The 22,099-nt window shown below is 41.8% G+C and overlaps 1 protein-coding gene across 3 annotated transcripts in view; it reads left to right on the top strand.

Annotated features, from left to right (window-relative positions):
- Positions 1-22,099, top strand: part of Bicc1 (BicC family RNA binding protein 1) — a 201,392-nt gene that overhangs the window by 68,829 nt on the left and 110,464 nt on the right. For all 3 annotated transcript variants that reach the window (XM_051186877.1, XM_051186878.1, XM_051186879.1), the window contains exon 2: positions 4,614-4,660. In XM_051186877.1, coding sequence (XP_051042834.1) covers positions 4,614-4,660 — 47 coding nt within the window. The remainder of the gene's footprint in view (positions 1-4,613; positions 4,661-22,099) is intronic.

Below are 22,099 nucleotides of genomic sequence, written 5' to 3'. Positions count from 1 at the left end.
CAAGAAGAGAAATAATCAGACTCATGTAAAGTTTAATCTGGATAGCACTGGGGGTATGCAGAGGTCTTTGGGAAGGTTGTTGCTAGAGCTGAGTTGTGATTCTGGTTTTGTCTCACTGGTTGGGTGGCTTTGGCTCATACATGGTCAGTGGTGTAAGCTGAATAAGGGTCGGGACTTGGCTGTTCCTTTTTCTTGGCACAAGACCCAGATATTTGTGGACTGAGAGTAACCATCTCTTCTTCCCAGGGTCTATGGAATCAGCATGTTAAATGTCTGAGTTTACATTGAAAAAAATATTCCATGTTGATTTTACCCCTCTCCCCTCCAAGTGTAACTTCTCAGGAGAAACTTGGGGTTTTCATACTCTCTGGTTTGGACTCTGAAGGATTCATGTTTGAGAGACCAGAAGTCAGGGCATATTTTCTCTTGATGTCTATGGCCTTGACAGTTTTGTTTCTGAGAGTTAGTGAAAGTCCCCAATGTGACCCAGTAACCTCAGGCTGAAGTACAGATACTTAAAAAGTATCAGACATAGATGAGTCCAAGGTGGCATCTGAGACAGTGATACAACCCAGAATCCAACGAGGGTGCTTTGCCTTGACTATAGGAATTTAGGAAACACATCCATCAAAATTTAAGAAAAGCCATGCTCTTCTGTATTTTCTTGTACAGTTGTCTGAGTGGCATGATCCTTATTTGGATATGAATAATCCTTTTTACTGTTGTATCTATGCTATATGCAGTACCTTCGAATTTGTGACCACCTTCTTAGTTATCAGGTAGACTCACGGTTCCCCAGAGCCTACGTCCTGTGAGGATCCTTAAGCAATATCTTAATACTTGTGACAAGGCCCACAACATTCACCTGGCTTTGTCACCTCACACAGATGTTGTGATACTTCCCATCATCACAAGAGGCTTGAGTGCATTCATAAGGTATTGATGGATCATATTTGCTACAGTAATTTAACCATAGTATAGTTTGTAATTGTTCATTTTCTGATTACCTGTTAATTATTGATCTCTTACTGTGTTTAGTTTATAGGTTAAACTTTATGCAGGGAAAAGCTGATATAGCTAGGGTTTGGTAGTACCTGCAGTTCACTCATCTGTTTGTGGCCTTATAGACTGGGGTGGGGGTTCTCCATATGAGCTTTCAGAGTCAAAAAGGGCAGTGATTTTAGATGCCAGTGAACATCTGTTTGTGGCTCCCCAGTCTACTGTTTCTCTTCATACCCCAAGCATGCTAACAATGTGAGTTTCTGGTTAAATTTTAGTGTCCTCCCCAGTTCCAGAATAGTTGATTGCATTTTGGTTCTAATTACAGAAATTTCCCAGTTGTTCTTTGAATGTGCTCTGAGGTTCTGACATGGTGAGCTTGTTCTGTAAGCAGAGTTTTCGCTGGGACCACTAGCTCCAAAATAAACCAGTAGAGACTTAATGTCAATTATAAATGCTTGGACAATAGCTCAGGCTTATTACTAATTAGCTCTCACAACTTAAATTAACCCGTATTTCACATTTAAGTTCTACCATGTAGCTCATGACTTATACCTCATTTTCTATATGTCCTCCTGCTTCTGCTTCTGGCTCATGATTCCTTAGACTCTGCCCTTCCTCTTCTCAGTATTCATTCTACCTGGAAAATCCCACCTAGCTATCAGCCAATCAGCTTTTTATTAATAATGAGAACAACACATTTTCACAATATATAGAAGGATTATTCCACAGCATTGTCCTGAGTAGAGTAAAGGGAACATATATAGTAGAGAGGCTTTTTCATCAGGGAGTTGACACTTGTGGAATCTTGAGGTGAAGTTCATCCATACATTCAATGGTTTTTTTTTTTTTGTTGTTGTTGTTGTTTGTTTTTTAATGGAATTTGAAAATATCTGAGATGCTAAATATTCCTTCTATACAGGAACTCTTGACTGTCACTAAATTTTCATTCAAATCTTGATGTATTTGCTACTTTATTTCCATGAAGGTACCAATAAACACATCCCTTTTCAACTATTTTTAACCTCAAGCAAGGACTTTGTTCAAGAGCTCCTTGGCTGCAATGTCTCCAAGACACTTGCTGTTTGGTTTATGTCCTTAGGTTTGGATGACTACTTTATCCTGCTGGAGGAAGCCCTTTAGACCCTCCAGCTGTGGTCGACCAGTTGTTTAGAATTCTTTTAGTGCTTTATTATTGACCTTCCTACAAGTGAGACAGTTTGCTCCTTAAAGCACAGAGGCTTTCTCTGAGGTAGTTTCTGCTAACTTGGCTTTGACTGTGTGGAACTGGTAGTAGGGAGTAGAAAGCTTTGGCTTCAAGGATTAGTTGTCTATTGCTGATGTGACAAATGCTGCCTTTCTAGTGGCTCAGGACAGTTTACATTCGTCATCTTACAGTTCTGAGGTTAGGAGTCTGCAGTGGATCTCTCTGGGCTAAAGTTAAGGTGTGAGCAGCCCCGCTCATCACTCCCAACGGCTATAGGAATCCTGCCTTTTTTTAACTTCCAATTCTGGAAGCCACATGTATTCTTTCTCTTGTGGCTCCCATCTCCTCTTACAAACCTTTCTCTTTTCTGATCTCTGCATTTGTTTTCTCCCCATCTCCTTTGCTGTCAGGTTATATTCGGAACCCTCCTGATTTGTTATTGCAAGGATGTGGTGACTTTGGCCTGTTCAGATAACTCAGGGCATTCTTTGTGTCTCAGATTGCTTATCTCTACATCTCCCTCTTGCTACTGAAAACCACATAGTCCCAGGGTCTAGCGAGTAGGACATGGGCATCTTTATTCTAGTATTTCAACCATACCACACATTAGAGTATTACTATTTCTTTTTCGCTCATATTTTCATTTATTAATTGTCTTTGGGAATCCTAGAAGCATGTTTTATGTTTTGTTGTTTTGATAGGAGTATGTTGGTAAAAATAAGCACTTAACACATAAGTGGTTGTGAAATTTGAGTAGATGAAAAAAAGTTTAAATTTTATCAGTTGTTACTTCCATCTGTCAGATTCACAGTAGGTGCTTGTCAAAAACTTAATGACAAGTGTCATTCTTTAGGGATAGACCCATTCCACTTCTTGCATCTTTAGTCATTTTAACAAGTTCTGTGGGCATGTACATTCAAACACACATGTCCTTTCACATAACCATAAACACATACATACAGGTGCATATGTACATACTGTACATACATGTACATATATATATATATACACACACATACCCTCAAATACAAATACTAATACTTGTACACACATATCCATATGCATATTACACATGTTCATGTATGGTCAAGTGGATACACACACACACACACACACACACACACACACACACAAACAGGCTACACAAACAGGTGTCACTATATCTTCTGGACATTAATGTTTAGCTGGTGCTCTTGTTTCTGGTCTTTGCCTGTCTAGTCCACTACTCCTCCTTCCTTGCATCTCCATTGGAAAGATTCAGCTTGAGACTATGACAACCATGTGCTATTATTGACTTTGTCCCTTGCCTACTCACCACCACAAGCTAATTAAACTGTGTACAGGTCTCAGGATGCCTCAGGACACAGATGGGGACTCGGGCTTCCTGTTTGTAGGCTGCCTTCATCTCACAGCCGTCATCTCACGGACTTCATTTCACAATGAAGTTTGCTGTTGACTTTGACCTCTGCTCTCATTGCTTATTTGTTTGTTGCTCTATTTTCCCTTGTGTGAGTGAATGGAGGAGGGGATTAAAGCAGTAGGAGAGACCAACTCTAGCATTTAGTCACTTAAACTGTTGACATAAAACACAACCTTCACCTCAAAGAGAGTATATTTATTCTCAAGCTGAACATGCCTGGGAATTCTCAAGCCTGGGAATATGCATTTAGGTTGCCCCAAGGAAACAATGAAATGCTTTCATGAAGATTTTTTTTTTAGTTACAGAACAAATCAGCTGTTATTAAGGCACTTTTTGGTGTATTGGTGGAAATATTGGTAGCTGGGTTTCATCAAAATGGGGAGTCACTATTACAGTATCAGATGCTATCTGAGGACATTCTTTGGTTGGGGTTGATGATGTCACACCAACAATCAGATGACAAAGATGTTAGGTCAGACATAGACATGGTCAGTGAATTAATAGAATTAAAGATAACTGCACCTTTCCAATTCTCTGCATTCAGTTAGTTGTAACTAAATATCCAATATAGGCATAGCATTTTTGTCCCTGGAAACTGCAGTTTACATGAGCATAAAACTTAACCAGCTCAGAAGTGGCCCATGTCAGATGTGCCCAGATGCCTGGGGTCCATTATAGATGGAAAGTATGGGGAGCACAGACCATGGCTTTGATCACTGGGTTCATTCTTGCAGTTTTGTTACTGTGGAAGGGTAGGGCCACTTTCATCTCAGTGTGGAGTCAGATACTTGTGGGACTTCACTTAATCCAAAGCTGTGTAATTGGTGAGATTTTATATCTCCTGCTTCATTAATTTCAATCCCAGATGAGGCCAGTGTGGCACTGTTTTTATCTTTGTGTTCAAAGCCCTGCTACTTGGGGTTTGAATATATACATTGAAATGAAGAAAGCATTTTAAATGTGCACTTTTTTTAAATTTATTTACAGCTGCAGCTGAAGGAAAAGGCAGAAGTGGGGAAGACTTTTTTCAAAAGGTGAGTAATGTTTTAGTCTTGTCTGGCTTGGGGATATATGGGAAATAGCCCTGTGTCCACAGCTCCAACAACAATGGTGGGCTGATTCGTCATACCCAGATCAATATGGACCTGTCCTTTCCATTTGCTTTGGCATGGCCAATTCCTCCCACTCAAGCCATGTCTGGCCTAGAGGTGGATGGGTGTTCAGAAAGGCCGTCCATTGTTCTGGTGAACAGAACGTGGGGTGGGGACTGTAACCAGTGCAAGGTGTCTTTAGAGACTGCTTGCTTATGATCAGCCACCATGCCCATTCTGTCCCTGCTGTCCCCTGAATGTTCTGACCTTCAGTGAGGCCAGCTGGGCCAGTCATATACATAGCAAGGGCAAACAGTCAGGCTCGGTTGAAAAGATGATAAGTTAGGAATGTTGACTGACAAATCTGAGTTCTCTTTCTCAGAACATCTTTCATATGGGAGGATGCCTTTCCTTTTGAGAAGATAGACCAGGGCCCACAGTTTTCTTCCCTTCTCTCCTTGTTTTTGTTGCACTCATACCCTTGTGCCTGATTCAGAAAGCATGTCTGGAGAGGCAGCCATGGCAGGGGAAGCTGGTGCTGTTGGTGAGGTTAAGCAATACTGGAGAGGAGTTCAAGTTTGGGGCGGGGGGAGGGTAATGGCTCAATCAGTAAGGTGACCCTGAGGAGCAGAGTTGATTCCCAGAACCCAAGTGAAAAAGCCAACTGTGATGGTGGACTATTGTCATGCCAGATCCTGGGAAGTAGAGCTACACAGATCCCTGGGGCCAGCCAGTATAGCCTCATTGATTAACTCCAAGCCAGTGAGAGACCCTGTCTCAAGGGAGGTATATGGGGATGACAGCGGAGGTTGTACTTTGGGTCCCATATGCATACACATGTATACCCATGCACATGAACACACATGCACATATATACACAAATGCATGGAAAGGGTGCATGTGTTAAATTTTAAAAACCTAATGGTGATGTACGGGCAAATAGTATGGACCAGGTCATTGGTTTTCAACCCCTGCTTTGGGATTCCACAGAAGAACCTTTATAAACTATTGATTCCCTTGTTGTAGCCATAGGAATGCAGATTATGCTCAGTTTCTCAGTAGAGATCCGTGGCAGGCTGGCTAGAAGGGGCAGAACCAGAGAAGCCTAGGGGCTGCATTCATGGATCTGCCTCTTGCTGGCAGCACTAGTATAGATAGGAGCTCTCTGGGGCACAAAGGGATGGTGTGGGGGGGGGGAGGTGGGGAAAGGTGAGAGTAGGGATGGTGGGGGGGTGGGCATCCTACCTTATTGCTCTTCTTTATCTCACAGGGAGATGGGCATAACTTTTAGACTCCTATGATCCAGACACATTAAAAGCCAAATTAAAACACAGCCCACACTGGCCTATAGGACTTTGGCTCTTAGAAGATTTGCTAATATTTATCACCCTTTGAGGATGTGTATATATCAGAGCAGTATAAGTGGAAACACATGTCTAAATCCAGGAACACATGTTCTCCTTGGGCTCTGACTTGGAGGTGCAGAAGCTGCTCTTGTCCTTACGTGAGAAGGTTCTGTCTGCAGGTGTGTAGTGGGAGGGACTGGTGTCCACATAGCCTTCAAAAGTTCATGCTGGTAGGAGATTAGGAGCTCCACCCTACTCCATGATGTCATCTTAACTTATTACATCTGCAGGGACTCTGTTTCCAAATAGGATCCCCAGAGGTTAGGGATTCAGCATTTTGCATCCTTGTGGGATAATGTAACCCTCTTCACCTTTTAATGGAGGAAATTATTTTATAGACATTTTTTACTGTCACAGAGATATTGACTGAAATGTACATGCCATTTATTAAATTTATATGTTTGGTTTGATTGATAGACTTCAACTGCCTGTCATTTATTCTTTTTTCTGTTGTCACTGTAAGTAATTTCTAAATTGTCTGAAATGAAAGTATAATCAGTGTGCAAAGGGGAAAGAATTAACCTGTGGTCTCGTACATTATGTTGAAAGAGAGCTGTATATATAATGTGTTAATTTTTTTTTTACATCTCAACCAAAGTTTCCCCTCCCTCCTCTCCCGCCACTTCTTCCTCCCCTCCTCCTCTGTTTCTTTTCTTATATTGGTAGGCCTCCCATGGATGCCATCCATCCATGCTATATCATGTTGGGGTGAGACTAGCCACCTCCTCTTCTATTAAGGCTGGAGCCTTCTGGTAGGAGGAATAGGTCCCAAGAGCAGATACCAGAGTCAAAACCAGCCCTCACTCTTAGGATTTCCACAAGAAGACCAAGTTGCACAACTGTAACATATGCAGAGTGCCTATGTCAGTCCCATATAGGCTCCCTGGTTGTTGGTTCAGTCTCTGTGAGCCTCTATGAGCCCAGGTTAGTTGGTTCTGTGGGTTTTTTGTGCACTGGCTCCTACAAGTACTTCCTCCAACTTTTCTGCAGGATTCCTGGAGCTTGACCTGATGTTTGGGTGTGGGTCTCTGCATCGTTTCCATAAGTTGCTTGGTGAACCCTCTGATGACTATGAGTATAGCAGAGCATCATTAAGAATAATTCCATTGATTTTTTTTTTTTGCCAGTCATACTTGGTTCTATCCTAGGTCTCTAGGGGTATCTCCCCTCTGGGTCCAGACCCTCAGGGGTGAGTTCCCTCTCAGGGTATGGGTCTCCAGTTGGGCCAGTCATTAGTTGGTCACGCCTATAAGTTCTGTGCCATTTTTACCCCAGCACATCCTGTAGGCAGGACAAATTGTAAGTCGAAGGGTTTGTGGCTGGGTTGGTGTCCAGTCCTTTCACTGAAAGTCTTACCTTGTTACATAAGATGGTCAGTTATGGAGTGGACATTGCTAGTGGACAGGGGAAGAGGGTTGGAATGGGCACAGGAGGGATCAGGTTAGGAGGGATGGAGAGAGAGAGTACTGGGAGACACAAGTAGAATCTGGGGGCATATCTGCAATGAGCTAGAAGCCTAGAGCAATGGGAACTCTCAGGAATCTATGAGAGTGTCCCTAGCTAAGATTCTTAGCAATAGGGAATATGGAATCTTTGTCTTTTTACACATGTATATGAAAATGATTTTCAGTATTGACAGGGCTATAGATTAAACCATTTGCATTAGTTAGTGTGTGTGTGTGTGTGTGAGAGAGAGAGAGAGAGAGAGACAGACAGACAGATGACAGAGACAGATGACAGAGATAGACAGAGAGCTTACTTTACAAAGTCCCCTAGCAATATTACCTTCTATCCTTTGGCTCTGTTTATTCTTTACAAAGGAGGGAGTAGCTCATCTTATCAGCGCTCCTTCTAGCTTCCACGGCTAATAACAACTTTCATCTCAACACATGGAAATGATCTTCCAGGTTGTTTTCTTTTTTTTTTTTTTTCCTTGTGAGTTTTTTCCCTGAGGGGCAGTTGTTCATGGCTTACTCATTGTCTATCCTGTTTCCTTTTCATCTTTTCTTTCCTCTTGTGAAAATGATCTTAATCAGACCATTCTTGGCAGGGAAAGTTGTTATAGTGCATGAGGTGGGGATGGGAGCCCTAATGTATTCCCAGTGTGACTCATGAAAGCTCAAGGCTCTTAGGTACTTGTGTCCTGATGGCTGAAGAAGATGAAGTTCACTGAGCATTTCTGTGGCCTTTGGTGGGAACACCAGGAACTCTCTCTGCACTGGGGTATACATAACCACCCCTAAAGCATCCATTATGTATTTTAAATGAAGAAGTATTTTGTATTTGTAATCACATATTGGATGTTTCTTTGGAAATTGACCAATAAGTTGTGTTTTGCTGCAGGAGCTAACGGTATGACTAATTTAAAAGAGATACTCCTTGGTGGCTAATATTGTATTTCTTTATCACTCCCAAGTTTCTGCCTTTTAGGCAAAAAGATTGTTTTTGGAATTTTGAAACTGGAAAGTAAGTGAGTGTAGACTTCTGGAGGGAAAATGCTTAAAGGAACATTTGTCTTCTTGCACTCCAGAATAAATAGGCCAATTGTCTTAGATGGGAGAACCTTAGTTTTTAGTTGGAAGGGTGGTAGAGGTGATAAAATTCACACTGTGTCCACCACTGGCCATTACTCTGTCCATGGTGGGTGACCATACCTCTCTAGTTTGTCTCATTATTGTATAATCAGTTGACTGTTGGTTTTGAAGGTACGGTTCAAATTCTGAGTCTTTGTGCTTAAATTTAGTTTTAAAATATGTATCTGTGTATGGGAATCTGCATGTTGAGTGCAGTGCTGACAGAATCCAGAAGAGGGAGCTGGATATACGATTATAAAAAATAATTGTGAGTTGCTGTCCATGGGTACTGGGAATGGAGCTAGAGTTCCCTAAATGAGCAGCAAGTGTTCTTAACTGCTGTGTGATGATATCTCCGGCTCCCCTCAATACTGTTTTTATCCATACGTGAAAGAGAGGTGTGTGTGTGTTGGGGGGGGAACAAACTGACCAACACACAGAGAAGTCAGTACATTAACATAGCATTCTCTTTTCCTTAATAATGGTTTAGGGGAACACTTTATTACTTTATGCTTTTCTAAGTAACTTGACTCTTGAATTAAATGATTGAATATCCTGGATGTTATTGTCTGATGTCAAATACTTAGTAGTTGTGGCTTTCCTGTACTGGATCTTTTGCAGTTTAAAAATTTTAATTGGATGTAAATTCTTTCCTGAAAAAGAGTGGTCTTGGTTATTTTAGTGGTGGAGAAATGGATTTGCCCCCTCCCCCCCGCCAACTGAAATGAGAATGCTCTAGAAACTTATGGGCATGCCTTCCTTTCCTTTGCATTGATTGAGGACTTTTGTCACAATAGGTGACCATCAGTTGCCCATGGTTTCTGCTGTTTGTTGTTGGCATGGTAACATGAAGAGATGAAGCTGTGGACAGGTGCAATGCAGAGCCCCTGTGTTTCATTTTGGCTTTCTTCCTTGAGTTTTTCATTAGTTGCTGTTTTGGAAAAAGATGAAAAACTACATTCCCATGAGCCTCATTACTCTAGAATTACTGAGGAACCACAGTCTCCCTTGAATAAGAGAGAATGAAGCTTTGGGAACTTGTTTTCCTGAGTAGATCTTCTTTGGTGGTGGGTGCTGTTGGGGAGGCATGTGGCATAGCCTGCTCCCCAGCTCTAGGGGTTTGGAAAGGCTGAGCTCTTCTTAGTTCCAACTAGCTCTTGAGAGAGAGAGAGAGAGAGAGAGGGAGGGAGGGAGGGAGAGATTAGCAAAACTGAACAAGGATGATTTGTTTTCCTGTTTGAGTACCTCTCTGGGTCATCCTTTTCATCTTCTGACACTATGACCCCCTCCCTTGTGAGCTGGGAATCCCAAATCCTTCCTGTTCGATGGGTCTCTTGGAAACACTAAAGAAGAGGCAAATTTGGCTTCCAAAAAACTTGAGTCTGAGGGGCAAGGCCCTTAGCAGGAGGCACTGGAATGAAAGAGAGAGAGGTGGGGAGGGGGGTGGGGGGACTTCAGAGCTGAACCAAGGACACCACTTGCAGACACTGCTGCCTTCCTTGGAAGCCATGGCTGTGGAGAGAAAGACATTCCATGTGGCTCCTGCCCTTAGGCATCACACTCAAGGGAAGGGGCTCATGAGTGTCATGCATGTGTCAGGAATTCATAAACGGGGAAATGCTGGGTGTGGTCTTTTTTCTACTGGAGACTTCAAGGTTTCTTTGATCATGTGTTGAGTAGTATTTTGATTTTCAGACAGTGCCGTCTTTAGAGGTATAGTTGGTATACTGAGTGTAAGGAGGCAAGGAAAGCCTTGTGATGATATTCTGGACAGGGTTTAGATAGGGTTATGTCGTCTTCTAGACCCACAGTCCCAGGTACTTTGTGTCTAAAGGGGGCTCTGTGGAAAGACATCTTGTCAAAAGAACCAATGGGTGCTTTGTAGAGGTGGGGCAAGAGGTAGGGATGCCCCTTCCTGCTTTTATTCTTTTAGAAGCAGGTTAAACTTCATCAAATAATTTCATGTGAGCTAATAATTGTTTCTATTTTTTTGCTGGCAAGTTGTAAAGACTAGTGGAAAGATTTGAATCCAGAAATGTCAGCCAGTCATCTGTCCCACACATTGTTTCCTCAGAAGATGGTAAGAACTGAAAACAGTTGCAGATGCTATTGTGGAACCCCACACTTGGTTGACTAAGGCAGAATGATTGTTGTGAGTTCCAGGCTAGCCTGGGCTATATAGTGAGCACTATATAGCCTTAGACTACAATGTCAGACTTAGTCTCAAAAACAACAACAATGACAAAAACAAAACAAAAAACCATAACCAAACAAAAAACAAGAACACAAACCTAATCAGAACAATCTTCAAAATCCCTACACACACTTTGCAATAAAGCTTGCTTTGCCGAAAATGATGGTCATTAGTGCAGGAACACTGCCTGCTGGGAAGATGCTCTTTATTGGCTTGGGGATAGGAACACACAAATACTACTTCCTAAATAATCATGGTAGTTTCAGCTAAGATTATTTTTAATGAGCCTTTGCAAGATGAGTTCTCAGCTATTGTGATACCTTTATTATCTTTTGAACCATAAAATTGCTAAGTTCAGAATGACGGCTATAAAATAAATAGTTACCACATTTAACTTCTGTGATATGTCACTTAAAAAATGCATTTTCAGGAGGAAAATGTTGAAAGTTTTGGCTGTTGTAGTTTATTTCTGGCCCTGTTTCATGAAAAGGAAAGAAAGCTTTCTGAGAAATGGATACAAATGATTCAGATTTGGCAAGGTGTGGGAAATGGGGTTCTGTTTAAGGTTAGAGTTGTTAGCTATCAGTTTAGCATACATTACAATTAGCATTAAGCCACCAGTATAATGATAATTGTGTAGCAAGGGACAAGGCCAAGAGCATCTGAGCAGGGACAGATCTTCCAGCTAAATCTTTGATTGGAATTCTTGTTGCTGCTTTCTTCATTTCTTCAATCCTAAAGTTAAAACTTAAACTTTTTGTTCAGCTTTATTCTCTTAAAATTGTGAGGAGTATAATGGGTATAGCACATGCTACGAAGGTAGAAGAGTTGAGCATTCACATGCCTAGAACCCACTCAAAGGCTGGGCAGTCATGATAGCTGTTGGTAACTCTGTCGACGGGGAGACAGAGACAGGAATTCCCAGGAGCAAGTCACACAGCTAGACTAGCTGACCAGAGAACTCTGGGTTCAACTTAGAGATCCTGCTGTAGTGTAAAGCAAGAGAAGAGCAATTGAGGAAGACATGGATATCAACTTTCAGACTTCCACATGTGTTCACACTCATGAACATGCATGCATACACACATGTACTCATACTACATATTTACACACAAAAAAATTTGATGTTGTGTGGTGTGATTTTTCTAGAGGGTATATTGTGAAACAGTAGATCTGTACAGCATTAAAACTTACTGTGAGATATATATATATATATATATATATATATATATATATATATATGTGTGTGTGTGTGTGTGTGTGATATATGTGAGATATATATGTGAGATATATATAGTGTATATATGTATGTACATATATATATATATATATATATCTGTCACAGATAAGTAAGTCTTAAAGATCCTACCTCATGGAGTTGAGAAAGTTATTTTCCTAAAAAGAATAGTTTCTTGGATGTTAGATTTTTAGTTATCAGCATTTTATAAATTTGTTATGGAAGCAGCATAATATGTAGCACATCTCAACATTATTTGATAAAATAATCCTTGTTTTTGTCAAGAACTGGAGTCTGTAGAATTTGGTAGTCATTGAGTTGCTTGGGAATTCTTTTCCTTTTCTGATTGGTGTCCATGTCGTTGTGGGATTTTCTGAAGCTCCCCCTGGACTTCAGAATGGGGTGAGAGTCAGCAGTTAGAGTGGATACAGCTTCTCCCTCAAAATACAAACAATTACCACTTTCTGCACACTCAGACCTTATTCACATTTCTTTTGACTCCAAGGTAATGCGAAAGTTCACAGTGACCTGTCATGGAAGTCTGGTTCCTTCCTCTTTACTTAACTCTTGCTACTGTTACTCCTCTGGCCAGTGTCCAAGCTATGCTTCTTGACCCTGACTGGCAATAAAACAATACACAGACCCTGTGTCTTAGTTAGGGTTTCTATTGCTGTGAAGAGACACCATGATCATGGCAACTCTTGTAAGGAAAACATTTAATTGGGGTGGCTCACTTACGGTTTCAGAGACTCAGTCCATTATCATGGCAGGGAGCATGGTGGCATACAGATAGACATCTTGACCAGAAGGCAACAGGAAATGGTCTCAGACACTGACTGGATGGTATCTTCAGCATAGGAAACTTCAGAGTCCACCTCCACAATGATACACTTCCTCCAACAGGGCCATACCTACTCCAACAAAGCCTCACCTCCTAATAGTGCCACTCTATGCACTTATGGGTGACAGTTGCATTCAAACTCCCACACTCTGCCAAAATGCCCCTTCTAGAGTCTTTTTGTTACCCTTGTCTTTATCCTCTGCCTGGTTGCTAGCTCACAGTCAGCTGTCATGGGGGAGTCTGAGCTGAGTTAGCCTGTGCGAGCACCCTTCTTCCTTCCTTTCCTTTTGTCATGCGCGTTGTTTCCCTCTCTGTATCAGTCTGTTCCAGTTTTATGAAAGTTACTTTTCTTACATCCCTCAGCTCTGTTGAGTTAATGCAGTCCATCTAGTTTCTGTACTCTTGAGTGTTTGGGAACCTGGCACATTGCTCTATGTGTCTGGTTAGGACTAAGGGACTTTGTGGGTCTTGAGGTAGTGGGGCCGAAGGTACCTCAAATATTCATAGGTTAACTGTACAGATGGGGGAACACAGGACCCTGAGAACTGAAGTCATTTGTCCACATTGTGAACATTTAGTTGCTGTGCAGTTCTTCTGTGTAAAGCTCTCATAGTTCATTCACATCCTGCCCAAATGCACAGGTTCTTTCAAGGAAAAGGAAATCTCCCATCTGTCTGTTTGTTGATTAGAATACTCAGTACTTAAAGATCACTACTTAAAGTGTGGGAGAGTGTGATCAGCTCAGAGTCCCCTCCCAATACACACAACACACACACACACACACACACACACAGATGCAGTGGAGTTCTTGAGACTGTGGGGGAATTTAGGGACTTCAGAATAGGTTGGTCATAACACGGATGGTCCAGAGACAGTGATGCTGTGTTGAAGTAGAGTCCAAGTTCTTGCCTTTGGCACCAAAACAGCCAGTGGCTGCACAGTGTAGGACAGGCCAGTTAGTCAGGTGTCATCTCTCCTGAAGAAAAGGGAATCATTTCTCATAGAACTGGTGGCAAAATGATCCGACATGATGTACTCACATCGGCTTTGTGAGCATAAAGGCATTAAAATAAACCTAAGTGGAGGTTTGACTGACAGAGTCTTCATTTTAGAGTCTGCATCTTACAGGTGGAGGGTGGTGGTAGTGCTGCCAGCATCATGGGATGAGGCCCACCTCTGAATGCTTGCAGCACCCTGGCACCCTGTCTCTTAAAGAGCTGAGTGGTTGCATCTTGTATCTGAAGATCATTTTTTTTCTTGATTTTTCTGTCTCATTTGCTGGTTTGATTTTTAAACCAATGATTTGAGTTTTTTTTTTTTCCTTACTTTTTTTTTTCTTTTTTCTTTTCTTCATAACACTGAGGTTAGACCCAGGACCTTGATTGAACCAACATGTGCTATCCTACTGAATAATACCCCAGTGCCTCTTTATTTTTATTGAGATGTTTCTGTATTTTGTATTTTAAAGGTAAACAGGTTTTATCATCTATAGATACCTTTTCCTTTTGTAGTTCTCTCTTCTCCTCTCTCACCTCTCCTCTTGCATGCTATTAATATGGTAATTTGACCAGGAAATCCTTGGAGACCTAAAGGCCTGATTAGGATGCTTTAAAGACACCAACTAGGACTAACAGAGCTTCATTTTTGATGTGAGAGTAACTTGGCAGAATGGGCTAAACAGACCAGCCAAGTGACATGTTTCAGGAGTGGTGATGGGTCTCTGTAGCTCAGGTAACATTTTGTATATTAGCCACAGAATCTGTCCCTCTGGTTCCCATGTGTAGTGCCCACTTAGCTCTGGGTCCTTTTGTACTAGCAATTAAAGTCTTTCAGGGGCAGCTCAGGAACTTCTGTGGTCCTACTGGGATGGATACTGGAGTCATGACCATTATTGCTGTCCTGAGAAGGACTAAGAATGAGTGGAGTTGGGGGCAGCGTGGGTACCAGTGATGTCACAGGCCAAACAGGCCTGATAGATTGAGAGCATCAAGCAAGTAAGTGCTGTGGTAGCCCAAGAAAGGTGGTTAGAAGGCAGAGTGAGGGTGACTTGGGGAGAGAGAGGTATGTGTGAAGATAAGAGGCAGATATAGAAGAAGAGGGTAAAGAGTCTTAGTGAGATGTGGTATGATGATGATTTCAGCAGGAGAGAAAGGGAGGGGCAACTTTATTGTTTATTATAGAAAATGTCAGGCATACAACAGCTACTGCAGAACTATTTTGGAGGGCAAATCAGAAGTTTATTTGTTGACTTTGAAGTTGAGGTAGTAATGTTAGAGACAACATGGGGCTGGAGAAAGGCAGCCCAGCAACAGGGTTCCTCCCCACATGCTGGCTCCTGATTCAGCAGCATTGGCAAAGAGGACGGACAGGCCTCTGGAATCTTTCTCTCCCATGCAACTCCCCATGCAGTTGACAAACCCACAGGTCTATGGTATTCAATATGATACTTTGACATTGAGATATAGCTAAATGAAGCAGTTGGTAACTCCTATAATTATTTTGTGGAAGAACTCTTAAGATGTACTCTTATCAATCTTTGAGATATAGTAAATTAACAGGAGTCAACCACGAAGTGCAGTGGATCTTAGCATGCTTCTCCTGTCTAGTTAAAATGACATTTTAGGTCTGGGGATGTAGCTCAGTTGGCAGAGTGCTTGCTTGGCATGTCTGAAGTTCCAGGTTTGATCCCCAGCACCATATAAACTAGGCATAGTGGTGCACATATAATTCCAGCACCCAAGAGACAAAGGCAAGAGAATCAGGAGTTCAAGGCCATTGCAAGTTTGAGCCAGCCTGGATTATGTAAGAGCCTCTGAAAATAAATAAACACATTCTATTGTTTTTGTGTACAAAAGTAAGACTCATCCATTTTAAAAGAATTCTGGGTCAGTTTTGGGTCAGAGGGTTAGCTCACTGGATATTTGCTTCATGTGATTCTCCTGTGTTTTCCAAGGCTTTGATTTTCCTTGAACTTCTCAGTGAGTAGGGTAATGAGATCTTCTATGGGGGGAGCATGCCACCAAAATTAACTCCAATTAATCTTCTTGAATACCATATTGAGAAACAGGGTCAGACCTAGCAAGGGCTCCTTCTTAGCCCCGAACCTCACACCCAGCTCTTGTTAAATAAGATCTTGGAGGGGTGATTATTTTTCATTAAAAATAAACCAGCATGATCTTGCATTCTCTTTTCTGCTAGAAGCAATGTCTAGTGAGCCAAGCAGCCTACATATCTTACAAAGGATTGAATTGAAGAAAGATTTGAGCCTATGCTATACTTGTTGAGCTGACCTGTATGCTGACAGTGTGACTCAGTAATCCTTCATCTGTCGGCAACAACATAACACTGTGGATGCATTGACTGGATACTAAGGGGTACTAGTCATGTAAAAAGAAGCTGACATTACCATAGAGTGTTTGGACCAAAATATTTGCCTATAAACAAGATATATAGGATAATCAACCATGCATAATTTCCAAAGAAGGCTGTAGTTTAGGCCAAACTAGAGTCCAAAGAAATGCTTCCCTTTCCTACTGAGGGTCTTTACACACATATCTGATGAAAGTCTGTTGAATTGTAACTTGCTTATTATAGCCATGGTGAATGAGTAAGGAAATGATAAACTCTTTGAGTTAGAGGAGACAGCTTAATAGATAAAATAGCTATAACCAAGCATGGGGACCTGAGTTTGGGTCTCCACCATCTGTGTAAAAACAGGATGTTACAAGCACTGAAGAGGGGAGGGGCAGAGAGAGATGGAACCCTGGAAATAATTGGGCAGTCAGTGTAGTCAGTTTGTGGGTTCCAGATTCAGTGAGAGACTGTCTCAAAAATAAAATAATGTGGAGAACAACTGAGGAAGACACTGGGCGCAGAACTCTGTCCCTCACACATGCACTGTGGGTGAATGTTCCTGTACACCTGTACATGTACTATAGTGCACGACACCACACACACACACACACACACACACACACACACACACACACACACACACACACGCGCATACAACACAGAGACTTTTTTTTGAGCCTCTTAGTACATGTCAGTCCTGGGTTGGACCTTGAAAATGCAAATGTAAACAATTCCATCACAGATGCTAACATCATGGGATGAATGGAAATTTGACTATAGGATGTAAACAAAATCTGAAAGACTATACAAATATTCTAATCTACATTAGCACAGTTAGGAGAGAAGTAGGTGTGGGCTTATTAGATGGATGACCACATCAAATGGAGAGAGGCTCTTCAGTTAGTTAAAAAAAAATAAATTGGAGGAATATGTAAGCATTCTTTACTTTGAATAGGTGGAAAGTTTAAGGTATTTATTTCAGTTTCAGAAAGGGAGTCTTTGCCTTCTAACTTAGACCAAAACATTTAAGAAGTTCTGCCCATTAAGAATATAATTGCATTTTCTCTTAATTGTCTTTCTTACTTGGAATTCTACAGTTACTCTGAACAATAATGCATTTCTCAGAGTTGAGTCTTGAAGGGAAGAACAAGACATCTCATTTGGTGTTCTGTTATCACCTGGGATGTCAAGGCCGTCTGCGGATAATTTCTTTTTATAGAGTACCCAGAGATGGGGAGGGATTTATTCCAACCCAAACAGTCTGATCTCCAGGAAATGATCTGATGAAGCTGTTGGCTGATGGCTGCTATTCATCATCTGTTCGTTGGATGGGCTCTGTTTGTCTTAGGCCAGTACTAGGTCTGGGGATCTGCTGCCCCCTTTTCTTGCTGGGATTTTTTTTGGGGTTGATGCAGATGTTGCCCTTTCTAGGGTCAGGAGAGGACTCAGCATCCACCCTCTGTGTGGACTCTTTTCTTTCATATTGTGGAGTTTGTTTCAGAATGCTGAGAGGAGGACTGGGTGGAACCTGCATGCCTCCTGCCTCTGGCTACTCGAAGACTGACTCACCAGTACAAAGACGAATCACTTGTGTCTTAAGGTTGTAGAAACCCAGTGGAGCTGCCATTGAACTTTCAGGAAACCATAGCTACTTTCTCTAAAGAAGAAGGGGCTTAATATGTGGTCACCTTTGTGTTTCCAAGAGGAGGGCTCCTTCAAGGGACTTGATCATAAAATTGTGGCAAAGCATACCCAGCAAAAAGCCATCGTTTTAATCAGCTTTAAGTAGACAGTTTAGGAGCATGAAGTACCTTCACCCCAGCCGTCCACTTAAGAGGTTCTGTAGCAAAAATTCTAGTTGGTATGAATAATAAAAACCCAGAGACAGATATTGGGGATAAAGCTGAAGACCAGAGAAGCAAAGTGGCCAGCTGTTAGGATCAGTTTTCTGCCAGCCTGGTCCCAGAGCCACATCAGCCCCAAATAACATGTGTTAATTATGAAATGTTGGCCAGTTACTAGTGTTTTTTATTGGCAGTTTCTGTCTTAAATATTTACCCATTTCTATCAAACTAAGTGTTTCCATGTGGTCTTATGGATAGAGAGGGTCTGGACCTCTTCTCTCATGCTCTACATCTTGACTCCTCTCTACTACATCTCCCAGAACCCTCCTAGTCTCCTAGTCCTACCTATTCTGCTTTCCTATTGGCCAACAGGGCTTTATTCATTAACCAATGAGGGAAACATACTTATAGAATGACATCTCCCATCAGCCAGCCATGAGGTAGTTCTCACCTCTACCAGTGCTCAGACTGAAGGTGTAATCTTGTCCTCAGACTGCTCCTGATTGCACTATTCCTCAGACTCATTGAGCTCCTGTCTCCTCTTGCCTTATATTCCTCTCTAGTGCTGGGATTAAAGGTGTGGAATCCCAAGTGCTGACTTTGTGTGAGCTCTATTTCTCTTTTAGGCAGGATGAAATTTATGTAGCTTAGGGTAGCCTTGAACTAACAGAGGTCTGCCTGCCTCTGTCTCCTGAGTGTTGGGATTAATGGTGTGTACCACCACCACCTAGCCTCTGACTGTTGCTAGCTTTGCACTCTAATCTTCAGGCAAGCTTCATTTGTTAGATCATAAACAATATATCACCATCGGGTTTTTTTCTGTGAACAAGCAAACCACTCTCATCTACTTTGACATTTAGACAGCCATATGTTTACAGGGACAGTCTTAAAATTGAGGTAGATCTAGATTTATCAGAAAGGGTCAACTGTGAAACTGTAGGGGTGTCACAAATTTGTGCTAACACTGAGATAGCCAGGGCTCTGACAGGCTGGCATCACACAGTGAAGAAATCCCAATTACTCTAAAGCTAAAGCTGCTGCTCAGTATTGTTAATTACCCTGTAGTACCATCTGCCTAGAAAGGCAGCTAGGGAGCTCTGTGCTCTGTGATTGGTGAGCTAGGTTCTGGGTTTTAAGATAATTGGAAGCTTCTTAGGCCTGAGGTGTGGAGGCTTTCAGGGACAAGAGCTGAATTCTGCATTGTGTAGCACCCGGCTCATCTTCCCTGCAGTGTTTATTCAGTCCATGTGTGCTGTGTTCTAGGACATAAAACAATGACGCCGGTCAGGGAGAGGAGGAGGTCACAGAGATGATTTTGGGGCTGGCTTTCTTCCTGGAATGTTGTGGAACTTTTCCTGTAACAAGTTCCTGGTGACTTAAGGACATCGGCAGACACTGTGTTCACACTTTTTCCATCATTGATTCAGAGAAGCCACGGCACTCAGCCCATTGTGCCTTACTGTGCAAGCCTCCATTATGGAGATCACCCAAGTCCCATGTGCTCTGGAAACATGGACCATTCCTCCTTATCGTTCTTATACTTTCATGCCTACAAGTGTCACTTACTGATACCTGGGTCAACCAGTTGTCCCTTCCTAGATGCTAGTGAGTAAAGCTTTGTACTTTTTCCCCCTTTTAAGCTTAACCTTTAAAGGTAAGCTGAACTTCCCACTGTAAACTGGGGAATTGCAGTCCCTGTTGGTGGTTGGGCCTTTGAAGGTTTTGTGACATTTCACAGATGAGTTTGGGCATGAACACTGAAGAGAGAGATGATACTCTTGATCACATGGTAGCTGATTGCATCCTAGAGAGTTTGGCCATGTACAATGATTGTGTAATCACTTTGGAGCTCTCCTGATTGCAGTACTCCTTATCTTTTCCCTTTGTGTCTCATGTTGCTAAACTGCATAGATATTTCCTGAAGCAGTTCCCTCTACTATTGTCTATCACCACCAGACACTCAGAGGCATCTTCAATTACATTTCCATCTGAGCTGGACTAGGCTAAGTTGAACTGTGTGATTCTGGTGTTCATAGAGTGAATTCTGAATGGCAGGAATGGAGTTTTGTAATACATCATTATATCCCTTCTTCCAGAAAGGTATTCAAAAATAGTTTAGCAATCAACATCTACAGAACAATATAAAAATTAAGTGCAAGAGAAAGGGACAGCTGAAATACTTCTAGGCGAGGGACAGAAAGTTCACACAGAGAACCAAAGCTTTCTCTGTGGCCAGAGCTGAAGAGGAAACCTGTAAGACCTTCAAGTTCAAAAAGTGGAAAATGGACCATGGTTCTGCAAGACCAGAAGCTTGACTGTGGCACAAGTTGGATAGGCTGCTGTAAATAATTGTCCTCAAGGAAACCTGGGTTCTTATAGTAGGTGGCCTACCAATCTAGGCTTGGCTCCCATTGACTCTTTTCTTTTTCATTTAATTGTATTTTGAAGACAGGGTCTCATGTAACTTAAACTAACCTCCAACTTCCTATGTACCCAAAGATGACCTTGAAGTTCAGATTTTCTTGCTTCTACCTTTTAAAGGCTGGGGTTTGAGATACTGTGTCTTCATAGCCAGTTTATACAGTGCTACTTATGAAACCCAAAACTTTATGCATAGTACCCAAGCACTGTACTAGCCAAGCTATACTCCCTACGCCATAACTCTTGTTTTATCTAAGTATAGGATGTAATAATATACTTATTTCTTATAGTGTGACACTATAACTGAAAATAATTCTACAAAACCTAGAAATGAGTGTATCTGGGACGAGCCTTATACAACCAAGTGACAATTTACATGGATGCTACTTCTCAAAGATGAGTCATGGAAGGCTTCTGTTAGTGATTTTATTAATACTAATAGTTTTGGTACTGTTAACACAGTACATGCTTAGATTCTTTTTCAGGTCCCTACTATGGATCAGGCATCATACCAAGCCCCTCACCACAAGAGAGTCCTTAATCCTTGCACAGCTCTGAAACTGTGCTTATCTTAAAGGAAATAAAAATGTTTACAGTACTTCTCATGACCCATCCAGGACTACACGGTCTCTAGAACCCCTGTGTCTGGCACTGGCTACTGCCTGATAGCAAAAGTAATTGTATAAAGGAGTTAGTTTAGCTCTTGGAATCAAATCCTGACCACAGTCCACCCTTCCTCTCATTTGCTTGGATAGATTGCAATGCACAGACCCACCTACTCCCAGGCCCGGGAGCCTCTGGTTTTCGTTAGAAACATGTGTGTTCCAGGCAAACTATGTTTGTGGCATTCCACATCTGGTGCCTTTTGAGCTGGGGAGGTTGTCCATCCAGGGCCACCCGAGCATGATTGAAATAACTAGATAAGGACAGTATTTTCTTTCATTGACTTTTAAATGTTCTCAGTCTTTGAAAATGTAATTGAGTTGAACTTAGTTAATGTTGTAAGGAAGGTCAGTCTTCTAAGAAGAAAATGAAGTCATCCTCCACATAAAGACATTTGAAACCTGATAACACTTCTCCTGTGTCCTCCCAGATTAGAAATATACGTTAAAAGCAATTGTGCAGAATACTGACTTCTACCTCTGAACCACACTGAGCATATAAAAACCACACTGAAGCCAGGTGGTTGTGGCATACACCTTTAATCCCAGCACTCTAGAAACAGAGGCAGGGTGGATCTCTGTGAGTTTGAGGCCAGCCTGGTCTACAAAGTGAGTTCCAGAACAGCCAGGGCAGTTACACAGAGAAACCTATCTCAAACAAAATAAAACAAAACACACACACACACACACACACACACACACACACACACACACACTCACTCACTGTGTTCAAAGCAATAATAAGGTTGTGCATATGCTTTCAGCCTGAGGTAAAGTTATTTTTAAAGATTTACTTCATTTTTAAATCATCTCTGTGTGTGTGTGGGTGCACACATAACATGTGTGCCTG

This window comes from Phodopus roborovskii, unplaced genomic scaffold (genome assembly GCF_943737965.1).
Source record: "Phodopus roborovskii unplaced genomic scaffold, PHOROB, whole genome shotgun sequence".
NCBI classification, from domain to species: domain Eukaryota; kingdom Metazoa; phylum Chordata; class Mammalia; order Rodentia; family Cricetidae; genus Phodopus; species Phodopus roborovskii.
This window is presented reverse-complemented; position numbering and strand designations above follow the sequence as displayed.